This window comes from Myotis myotis, unplaced genomic scaffold (assembly GCF_014108235.1).
Source record: "Myotis myotis isolate mMyoMyo1 unplaced genomic scaffold, mMyoMyo1.p scaffold_m19_p_1, whole genome shotgun sequence".
Lineage (NCBI taxonomy): Eukaryota > Metazoa > Chordata > Mammalia > Chiroptera > Vespertilionidae > Myotis > Myotis myotis.
This window is the reverse complement of record NW_023416313.1, coordinates 170,380,476-170,392,762: the sequence shown is the minus strand read 5'-3', so window position 1 is coordinate 170,392,762 and position 12,287 is coordinate 170,380,476. Positions and strand designations below refer to the sequence as shown.

At 38.0% G+C, this 12,287-nt stretch overlaps 1 protein-coding gene across 5 annotated transcripts in view; it reads left to right on the top strand.

Annotated features, from left to right (window-relative positions):
- Positions 1 to 12,287, top strand: part of WDR72 (WD repeat domain 72) — a 207,305-nt gene that overhangs the window by 123,152 nt on the left and 71,866 nt on the right. For 3 of the 5 annotated variants that reach the window (XM_036302003.1, XM_036302014.1, XM_036302037.1), the window contains one exon: positions 307 to 502. In XM_036302003.1, coding sequence (XP_036157896.1) covers positions 307 to 502 — 196 coding nt within the window. Of the gene's footprint in view, positions 1 to 306; positions 503 to 4,883; positions 5,406 to 5,426; positions 6,118 to 12,287 lie in introns of those variants that run through there. The other 2 variants (XM_036302021.1, XM_036302027.1) reach the window with 2 other exon arrangements.

Genomic DNA, 12,287 nt, shown 5'->3' with positions numbered 1-12,287 from the left:
TATTCAAATTAATTTCCTTTATTTTCCAGCAGAAGTTAAAATATCTTAAGAGAAGGAATTCAAAACTCCTTTCAAATTTCCTGTATAGCATTTTGCATTTATGAAAGATCAGTGTGATGGTGTGGGTGCCAGTTCTCAGTATGTGCATTTTAATTATTTCAGATGTTAATCCTAGTGGAATGGAACATTGCAATTTATGTGAAACCTTCCTAATCGAAATTTCAGGCTTTGGGTTTTTTGCAAAACAGATTATTATTATTTGTAATAATACTAAATATAATTTGTATGGAAACGAAAACTCAACAGGTAACTGAAGCAATACAAGCTGTTCTCTTGGCGGAAGTTCAACAGCACATGAAGACGTTGAGAAGGACACCAGTCAACAGTGAACCAGCGTCCATGACTGAGAATGATAACTACCAGATGATGCAGATCCGGCCAAAGATGGAATGCACGGAGGAGCTAGAGTTACAGTGTATTACAGACAGTTTGTCTCTGCAAAGTAAGTGCAAAATTTATTGGCATGCTCTTTCCTCAGGGTTTTTTCTACTACTTAGAACTTCTTGAGAATATGAGCTCACAGTATATCATTTCTGCAAAATCCAAGCCCAGTGCCCTGTATCTGACCTGTTCTGCCATCAATCTCCTCTTATAATTGTCAGATTTTTAAAGAACTTCTAAATTCTATTATAATAAGTAAATATTTCTCCAAAACAAAAACCTATTATCATTTATAAAAAATGTTTTGAAATTAAGTGATTAAAAAATGAAAACTGGCCCTAACCGGTTTGGCTCAGTGGATAGAGCGTCGGCCTGCGGACTGAAGGGTCCCAAGTTCGATTCTTGTCAAGGGCATGTACCTTGGTTGCAGGCACATCTCTAGTGGGGGGTGTGCAGGAGGCAGCTGATCGATGTTTCTCTCTCATCGATGTTTCTACCTCTCTATCCTTCTCCCTTCCTCTCTGTAAAAAATCAATAAAATATATTTTTTTTTAAAAAATGAAAACAGGATGAACAGTAATAGCTTAATGGGATATACAGTATAAGAATACTTCATCATAATGGGTCCTAAGTTTGTTTTCATTTGCTACCACGATAGTACCCATGTGCCAGATTTTTTCTTTTCTGGGAATAAGAGACATAATAGAAACTAAAATTAAACTGGTTTATAGTTAGACCACTTGATTTTATAACACATTTTATCATTATAACAGTAATGTTTATGGCTTATGGCAAGCAAGTGAATCTAAATTTCTGCTGTAAAACATTAACTGATTTTTCAGTCATTAGCTGTGACATAAAAAAAAAAAAACAGTTAAAAAATAAGTGCAAATTTGATTTTCAAATTTACTAGTAAGCTTTTGATGAAAAATCGATTTATAATATGACCAAATGTATATTTTTGTCAGGAAAACATGTTACAAATTTACATGTTCCAGGTTGTTTAAAATTGTTAGGTACTCAAAAAGAGATTTTCTTTTTATTTATTTGGGACCCTGAAAAATGTTGCTACAGTTAAAATGTTTAAATCTTAAAAGAGATGTCATTCTTAAAAATGCATTACATTTTTTTCCTACTTACTACTATTTGTATAAGATTACTGATGGGAGAGCACTATGTAGTGAAAGAAGATCTATAGCAGGAAAAGAGGCTTCTTCAGTGAAGGCCAAAAATCAAAATAGAACATTTCCTGATACCAACACCGTTACTGAGGATGGAAAATCCAATAAGTAATTTGATAAATTTCAAGTCATTTGTTTGTTAGTTGTCCAGAAATTAGCTTAATTAACTGATAGATTCACCTAGTTGAAGGAGCTCCTTTTTGATTACATCACATAATTGTAATTGTGTGACACATTTCAATCAAGAAGCATAAAAATTCCTTTTTAAATTCATTTTCAATTAGTGCATTTGAGTTCTCAATTCATTTGAAGAGGCACCCATAGTGCCATTAATAGGTTTCTTCCAACTCTCCAAACACGGCTAATGCCATTCATCATGTGTAAATGCTCCTCAGGAGGCGGTTCTGTGCCTTATTCCTCATCGGGCGAGTCTAACTTATCCATTGGCCCAAAGACCTGTTTTCTAGGTGAGAAATTCATGGCAGGCGGTCAAGGTAAAACTTCTGATGAGTTTTGTTGTCACATGAGCTACCTATTACTTGAAGTTTCACTGAGGCCCTCTGTCCCCAGTTAATTATGGGGTATAAGAACTATTAACACTATACTATTTAATCTTACTATGACTAGAGACACCCAGAATTCATGTTAGATATTAACTATCTTTAAGTTATTTTTGAATGAGCCTTTGCTAATGTTAAAAGAAAATTTAGGGTTTGTTTGTGATAAGAATTGGAACACAAAAATATTACAATTTATATGTTGTAGTATATGTTGGTAGATGAAATTTAGAATATTTTAACTAAAAAAAAAATACTCAGAAAGTGCTGAGCATATATTTTTTGGGGGAAATGCTGCCTGTAGGAAAATATTAACTGCAATTACAAGTAAATCAGGAACACATAACATGCATTGAAGAGAAAAATTTCCAAGTAATTTTTTCAAGTAAATTTCCAAGTTATATTTATATTAACACTACCTATTCAGAGAAACTTAGAAAAATGACAGGAAAAATTTTAGACTTTTATTACAATAGTATGTACTGCATTACTTGAAGGAATTTTAAAATATATTTAAGTAAAAAAGCTATTTTATTTATTTCAAATGTCTTGATTCAAAGGTTATGGAGATGGTGTGGTACTCTTCATCAGTGCAATTATTCCTCAAATTTTGTAGGCAGTTACTTAGGCAGAATGTCATTGCAACATCTATTATTTTACCAAATATTATTATAAAAAATTGTTTATGTCATTTAATTTTATCGAGTTCTTGTTCAGTTGTCATCTGTGAGCTCCCCTCCACACCCTTTAAAAATTATTTTTTCTTTTTAATTGAATTTTTTAATTCTTTCTTGGTTACTTGATGCATCCTCTTTGTTAATCATTTGGAAAGTAAGAGATGACAGTTTTTATGATTCACAGATACTCAAAAACTCCTTTTATGCCAGGACATAGTATATTTGGTTTATTAGTATGATAGTAATATAGCGATAATAGATATGGAAAATAATAATAACAACAATTATCATATTCTTAGTACACTCCAACACAATTACAAATGTTCTCTCACTTTTTCCTTTGATTCATACATAATTCACATGAACCTTAAGTCTGTTTTCAACATTTGAGTCATCTGTGTAATCAATTTTATAGTTTTTAAATGTCCATGTTTATGGAAATGAAGTTTTAAAGTGCAGCTGGAAAAAAAAAAAAACACTCTCTGAGAAAGACAGATCCTGAGAAATTGCTCCTGTAATTTTCTTATTTGACACACTAATGATATATCTCCCTCATATACATGAAATGAATAATATTGGAAAATAAGACCATCACCATACCAGCTATCTTGACTGCCACCAGTGGTGTATATCTTGCACCTTGAAATATGCTTTCTTTTATTATACTTTTTTTTCAATGAATAAAACTGGGATTTAAAAGAGGGTGAGTGCCTTGTCTACAGTCAAAATATTACTGAAAACATGGATGCATAGTCTCTTAAACACTGTGTTCTTGTCCAGTAAACTGCATTTTCACACTGGCAGCTTGAAGGAAATTTGCTCTAAATCAGCTCAATCTGAAAATTGAATAATTTATCGAGTGGTTTTCTTAGATTTTTATTCCTCTCTCATAAATCATACTTTCTATCACCAAAGAAAATGCAGAGTGTTCAATCGCTGCCCTCTCAGCCCTTATACTAAAGAAAATCACCAGATTTTTTTTTAACTATTTGTACGTGAGATGCATCTAGAAAGCAGTGGAAATGAGTGAAATGAAGTTGAAGCATAATGTGTTTGAACTTTATAATTCTATATCTTGTTTATTTCCAGTGTTTTCATTTCTTGTTTCACAGCATGTATTTTATTTGAGGTTGTTTTTTTTTTTTTTTAAATATATTTTATTGATTTTTTACAGAAAGGAAGGGAGAGAGATAGAGAGTTAGAAACATCGATGAGAGAGAAACATCGATCAGCTGCCTCCTGCACATCTCCCACCGGGGATGTGCCCGCAACCCAGGCACACGCCCTTGACCGGAATCGAACCTGGGACCTTTCAGTCCGCAAGCCGACGCTCTATCCACTGAGCCAAACCGGTTTCGGCTTATTTGAGGTTTTAATATTTGTCTATTGGTATTTTATGGGAGAGTGGTGGATTTTATCTGAGTTTACTTTTTTATAATGATTACATTACTATCTTCTTTAAATCTCTTTATTGAGAAATTATATAAATAACACTCACATTTGAGGCTAAGATTCATTGATTTAAAAATAGTAGTGTTTCCTATTATTAAAATACATTTGAAGGTTATTTTCCTTTATTTTTATTTTTTTTGAATGTTATTTGGATCAGTTTAGACAAGTGCTCTCTAAATTGTTCCATTAAATAAATTGGTTTAAATAGAAATGGAGGTTTTGCAGATAAAGCTGTCACCTGGAATTATTGGCTGAATTTAAATTCGCATTAAACTGTAGTTGTGAAGACCATGCATCAAATATGGGTATTGCAAATAATCTTTATTAGATGCACCATTTTCAAAGACTTATCTACAAAATTAAATAATGAAAATGTGCTCTTTGTTTATAGTAAATCAAAGAAATAAACATTGATTCACCAGAAAAGTTTTGTGGTTCTTGGTGGCCGATAGCAGAGGGACTGGCTTGGGATGGTCTTCCATTGCCTGCTGAATTTCTCAGAAGGAAAACTGTCTAGTTGCTAAAAGGCTTTGAAATACAATTGACAACGCTTTTTTCACTGTCTTTATTTATAGTAAATGCATCTTCCACCGCCCTCTCTGAGGTCTTCAGGCTAAATGAGAAGACCAAGACTTTATTCTTTCTGGCCACAGCACTCATTTAGGAAAGGTCTGTGTGACATGAGTGAGCAAGGAGCAGAAAAGTAATGGTGGGGGCACATCACAGAAGGCCTTGGTTGTCACAGTGAGATCCTAGGGTTTCTCTCTGAGATGGGAAACCATTTGAGCAGACAAATGGCACACATTTCCATGGAATCACATTGTCTGAGGTTCAGGGGGCCAAGGACAGAAGCAGGGAGACCAGTTGGGAGCCATTATACTAATCTTGAAGATGGCAGCCTGGCTCAAACATGGTCGCCTGGATGAAGATGATGAAAAGCGATCAGACTCCAAATGTATTTTGAAGGTAGAGCTGACAGTATTTGCTCATGGGATAAGTATGGAGGAGTGAGATGAAAATCTATACTTAGATTATTTCAAACAAAAAGTATTTGATACAAGATCGACCCTATTGTTGTGGCTTGATTTGGTAGTGCAGCGTTGCTTATGGTATTCCAGGTTTGCTGAAGGAAGAGTGGAAAACCCACTCCACACTCCTACCTGCCCCTGCTGTGTTCAGTTTCAACTGTCCCTGCTTGGATGACTTCTAGTATTAACTAACCCTCAGAAAATGGACAAGAGTTTCCTGCCAAGAAACTATGGATAGAAGACAATACCAATAATGCAAGCTTAAGCAAATAAGATATAACTGACATTGGCAAACTTATACTAAGTTATGTCAGACGTGTGTGTGTGTGTCTGCGTGTGTGTGATACTCTTTTGAAATTTCTACTTTCATGTATATATTATAATTAGACATAATTTTGCTATACAAATTGCATGTACGTTGTTTGTAAACAAATGTATATATTGATGGTGCGTGCTTCAGAGCTCCGCCTTGTTTTTTCTGCAAGAAAGTATCCCAACCACAGCCTTTGGGCGGATTGAGCTAAGTAGGCAGATGTGATAAGCTTTTGGTTATGTGGGGCTGGTAACTTCATAGTCCATATTGCACACTGTTCTATCCCTAAAACTTTTAATAAAGTCTTTATGCATAACTCCTCTATATCACTTGTCTCTGCCTCTCTGCACTGATCCAAGAGTCGGGGATACCACAGAGAATGAATTGGAAATCTTCAGTGGAAGACACAAACTAGTATCAGGGAACCATAGAAGCCTGTCAGACAGCCCAGAAGAGCACTTCAAAGAGGCACCTAACTCAGTCTTTGGAATCAAGGAGGCTTCTTGGGAAGAAGAGATGCCTAATCAAAATCCTGAAATATGAATACGATTTAGCCACGCAAAAAGTTGGAGAGGGTGAAGGTAGCTACTTGTGAAGACCAGAGAAGCCATCTATGTTCTTTTCTTCCTCCCAATAATTATCTGATTAACACATGCATGAAAGGGAACTTGGACATTAGAGAGAAGCCTATGACTTGAATTTCCTCTCCGGGACACACCTGTGTCCTCTTTGAACCTCACTGTGCCGGTGCTGCTCTTTTCCTAACTCTCAGCCTTCCAGAATAATGATAACAATAATGGAAATGACAGTAAGAGCTTACACTGATATGGCTTAGTATGTTCTAAGTGCCTTACTTAACTTAAAGCATTGGATCCAAGCAACAATTCTGTGGAGAGAGGTAATATTGTCATGCCCATTATATTGATGTGAAAATAGATAAAAGAAGTGAAGAAACTTGCACAGAGCCTTACTACCAACAGAGCCAGGAGTTAAACCCAGGAAGTCTGGTTTCAGTATCTGGATTCTTTGTAACTAACTGGCATTGCATCCCAATTAACCAATTAACCTTCACTACTTGTTAATTCAGCAAATACTTGCCAGTGCCTCCTCTATGATAGTTGAGATAGGTATTACCCATGTTGTAGATTATAAGGCAGCACAAACTGAGATATTTGGCATAACCACACAGGAAAGATTGTCTTAAAGAAGTCAGTCAGCAAATATCAAATACCTAATTTCTACTAAACTTTGGCGTGGCACTATAAGCTATTCCACTCAAAATGTACTTAATACTAATGGTTTTTATTTGGAATATAAATTTAGATAATTACAAGTTTCATTGGTTAAAAGATAGAAAGTTTTATGACTGGGAGCTGGAAATGCCAACTGGTAGATGGTAGAAATGAAAAAGACTTGGCATACATATTAGTTGCAGGAGTTAATGGTTAGCAGTGAGCAAGGAAGAGACGAGGAAATTTAAATTTTTAGTTTTTGCATTAATTTGAATCATGTACTAGACCAGCGGTTCTCAACCTGTGGGTCGCGACCCCTTTGGGGGTCAAACGACCCTTTCACAGGGTTCGCCTAAGACCATCGGAAAACACATATATAGTTACATATTGTTTTTGTGATTAATCACTATGCTTTAATTATGTTCAATTTGTAACAATGAAATTGGGGGTCACGACAACATGAGGAACTGTATTAAAGGGTTGCAGCATTAGGAAGGTTGAGAACCACTGTACTAGACAGCCTTACTCAAATATCAAGTTATTCATATTAAGTGAAGACAAATTTATGTATGGTAAGCAAATAAATTATTGAGCACCTAGAATACATTGCATACATTTCAAAAAACATTGTTGTCATTTGAGTTTAATACACGTCCTATTTTATTTTTAGCTCCTCATAAAATTGATGGAGAAATCTCATCATTTCCCTTATCCCCCATATAAATTCCTCTCAACTTCTCCACTGCCTCTGCCCTCTCTGTATCATCTTAAAGATCACATTGCCTTAGAGAGACTGATAGAGTTCATTGCTCTTTTTCCAAAAGTAGTTTCACCTTTCACAGAGATTGAGATTGATGATTTTCATCTTGGCATATGAAGAACTCGAGTATTTCATCATCTTTTTTCCTCACGAGCAATCAGCATGCCAACCTGGCCCGACTGCACAGAGACCGCAGCATCAAGGGATTGAGTTAAATATTTCCTTGGTAACAGTTGTGCAGGCACCACGTATTGATTATCGTCTGCATACCCATTTAAATGTATTGACAAAGAAAAAGTGATCTAGATTCTGTCGCTGAAATCGATGTGTTTTGCGCTATTGTTCTCCCACGCTGAGACTGGCCTCCCAATACTGACCCCTCAAGGACAAGGGTCGGGTCTATTTATCTTTTTTCCTCCCGTCACCTAGGATGGTCCTTCACCCTGTAGCTGGTAATAAGTGTTTATTGAGTGGATGGATGAATGGAAGGACCGGGGGATGGCTTGCACTAAAGATTCAGTTAACTCCTAATTAGTAAGAGAAAGAGGAGACAAGGAAAATCAGCTGATTGCTTTTCTTTAGCAGCCAGATATTGTCTGGAATATAAACTAAAATTACGCTTCCTAAGCATCCTCACCCGAGGATCATATGGTACATACACAGCAGGCTCACACACAAAAATTAAACATAGACACATGAATGAATCTCGTTTGTAACCATCCAGAACATGGCTCTTTACTGATGGCTGATTATGTGGCTCTTCCCTCCTCATTTTGTCATGGTCTGGTTTCAGTCTGTGTTTAGAGAGACCAAGCCTTGCCTTAAACTTGCCTTTGCATTCTTATTCAGCTGTAGCTTCTCAAAGAAATATTTAAGGAGCTGCTACGTCAAACACTATCTCCTCAGCATCTGTACTTCTGGCTCATTCCTGATCTCTTGCAGCCAGGACCCCTTAGGCTGCAAACCTGGGGCCCTCTTTCCAACCCGGCTCACCTGGGTCAACCTCCTTCCCCTGGACTCCTTTCCTACTTCTGAGTCTGGGATTTTGTGTGATACTAGTTCCTCCCTAAAATGCAATTCCATTAGCTGGTATGGATATGCATTTCTCAGTCTGGAAACAATTTCGGTATGACTAAATTCCTTGAGTGGAAAAGCAGGGATTCATTCAGCTTTATATTCTCTGCAGATAGCACTGTGTCTGGCACATGGAAAGGCAATTGCTAGAGAAATGGTGGCTAAAGGAAAACTTACCCAGTTGCCCCCTTGGCATTGCAATGTCTCATTCCATCAGAGTGCCATTCACCTTGCTGACAAGAGCCTTATTTTTCCATTTTAACTCCTCAAAATATTGGCCCAATTTTTAGTCTTAGGACAATTTGAATAACTTCAAAACAGCTGTTATTAAGGGCCTACTATGTATAAGGATCAATGCAATGTGGGGACATTTTTTATTACATCAATTCTATACTTCTTTCACATCCTTCTAAAATAGTATGTATCACCGGGCATGCTAATTGTTTGTTTATTTGCCTTTTCTCACCACGTCTCTGAACACCTTCGGGGCAAAAAATGGGAACATATTAATCTTATGCTCCTAGCAGCTAACGAACCACGTGGCTCATGATGGGTGCTCATGAAATGTCTGCTGCCTGGCAAGCGGATGGATGATAAATGATGGTGACAGACATGCATCAGAGAATTCTGATCTCAGGCAGAAGGAAAGAAATGCTAAGTAACATGTTAATGATCTGTAGGTAGGAAGAGAATAAAAAAAGATTATTATAGGGATGTTGGTTTTCTTCTAAAGTGTTAATCCAAAGGCAGTACTTCAAATTTATCTGTTTAGTTCAGGAGCAATTTATCTGTATAGAGAGCCACCAGGAAAAAATAATGCTGATGTTTTAAGGCAAAAAAAAAAAAAAAAAAGAAGCAAAGTACTTGATTTTTAATCCCTGTGAATAAGTTTTAAGAAATTAAGACCGTTCGAAGAAGAGTTGTTAATTAGTTTGTTGTTTTTTTTTTCTTTTACCTGTTACTGGGAAACATGGGCCCTTTATTTATATCTGTGCAGGAGCACCCAGCCAGGCAGTCCTGCTAAGCTGGGACAGTGTCAGAGCGCACCTTAATAGCTGACTAAACATAAGCCTGGTAATTGTGAACACTCTACCAGCTTCTTAGGTTTCTTGTCATACAAATGAGGCCGGTCTTGACATTTCAGAAAAATTAAGTGTAGTGTTTCTCAACTCTTCTCAATCTCAGCACTAACTTCATAGTCACTATTTATCATCCTAAAATAAAATTCTGTAGTAATACAACTTATCTACACACATAATTTACATAAAATTGAAAGGGAAAAACAAAGAGTAAGTAATTTATAATAATATGTGTCTCAGGAGATAAAAGCTTGGACATGACCGTACTAAAGGATTTAATAAAATGCTGACAGGGACACATCCCATTGTGAGAGGACAACAGTTACCAATGCATATCGCTGTGTGCATGAGCTCGTGTGTGTGTGTGTGGGGGGGGGGGGGGGATGCAAAGGGGGGAGGGTGCTGTTTGTGACACAAGTGTCCAGATGGATTTTCATGGCAAAATTCTAGACAACAGCAGCAGCAAACTATGGCCATTCCTTAATATACAGGGTTAGTGGTCTTTCTAGAAAATTCAGGGTATATTAAACACCTTGAACTATTCTTTCGTGTAAAATAAAGTCAGATTCTGGGCTCAGGGAATTACAAACAGAGCTTTCACTTCCACGGTTGGCCACTGGAATATTTGGAAACCATGTGAACTATCAGGACAATTATTCATTGTCAAGGACTTTGCTGAGTATTACAGGGCATCTGGCAATTCTGTTCTAAATGCCAATAAGTGTCTCCAATATCACTGGGGAACCAAATGTCCCTTGCCTCAGCAGTTTCCAACGCCTTCCCCTAGGGGGCAATACCAACCCTACTGAGAAGCACTTATTTCAGGAAAGGGACTGTGTATGTTCTGAGGCCTTTATTTGTTTCTGTCTCTCTCCCCTTTTACAAGTGCACACGGGGAAATGAAACCAAATTAGTAACCTTCAGCTAACTCAGGAAGGTCCTTCCCTAACACCCTGTGTTGGTTCCATCTGTGTTGATTATACTTTGATTGCAGTATTTCCCAGGCCATGCAGTAAATCATCGGATCGCAGTTCTGTCTCCTCCATTAAAAAAACAGCTTCTTGTCCTATTTTCTCACTTTCATCTTTGGCCTGGGCCTAACATAGAGTCAATGTTGTTGGCTGATTAAATAAACAGTGCACAAACCACTAATTCCTCCTCACAGAAGCCATCAAGGAAAACTCCAAAATTTACAAATTGAAATGAAATTATTTTACAAAACAGAACAAATACAGCACATCTATGAATTTAAAAATTAAATGACGACCTATTTCCTAATCTGTGAAATGAGGAAACTGGGAATGAGAATAAAGGGTGGAAAGTGTTACACAAGTAGGTTCATTAAATAATTGGGAACAGAACAAAACCTTTGGCTTAGCACATACTAATTTCTGATACATTTTATCCTTAACGGTCAGTAGCCTACTAGTACTTAAAGTATATTAAAGTCATTTTTGAGAAGTTCAGAATACCCTTTGACATACATAAGGTACACCTCTCTGTGTCTGCACCAGAGCAGGGAATAACCAACCAGACAGATCATCTGCTGGTAGGGCCACCCAGCAAGCTTCTTTTGAATGTTATATGTTAGAACTAGTGGCCCGTTGCATGAAGATTCACACAATAGGCCTTCCTTCCCCTGGCTGCCGGCACCGGTTTTCCTCTGGCACCCAGGACCCAGGCCTTTGGTCTGGCCGCAGCAGCAAGGCTTGGCTTCTCCGCTCAGGCTGCTCCCAGCCCCTCCTTTTTTTTCTTTTTCCAAGCTCCTGCTGTGGAGCCCAGCATGGACTGGAAGCCTGGGTTGTTCCCAGCGACCCAGGCCCCCAGCCCCTCCTTGAGCAGAGTACAGGGCCGGGGGCGGGGGGGGGGGGTGCGTAGCTTGGCTTCCTCTGTCGCCAGGAGCAGCCCAAGCCTCCTGTTCTCTCCAGCTCCATGGCCACTGCCATCTTCAGTTGTCTTCAGTCTTCACTCTGCACCTGCGTATGCAAATTAACTGCCATATTTGTTGGGTTAATTTGCATAGTTGCTCTGATTGGCTGGTGGGAGTAGCTCAGTGGCAGAGTGACAGAGTGATGGTTAATTTGCATGTTTCTATTTTATTAGTGTAGATCTAGCCTCAGAGCTAGATCTTTTCTCATGCTCTCTATTGCAAATCTGAGAAGAATATTATATTGTTGCTACTTCCAAAAAGTAGAGTCCTGTGAACATAAAGATGCCACAGTGCAGTATGAGATGCTAAAGTTCACGTTGCTGTGGAAGCCTGGAGAGCCACTAGTTGCCAGGGATGGTTTCTGGGGGCTTCATGCAGGTGTGGACATGCACGTGGGCTTGGAGGATAATGTGGCAGACGTGGGAAGAGGCACTGCTGAGATCACTCTGCAAGAAAGGACTACTGGCCCAGCTGTGAGGAGTGTGGCTGGCTGACAGCTCCCAGCTGTTGGCACCTCTGGGATCCACCCCCACATTGGAGCAGAGGTGAGACTCTTCTTGGGG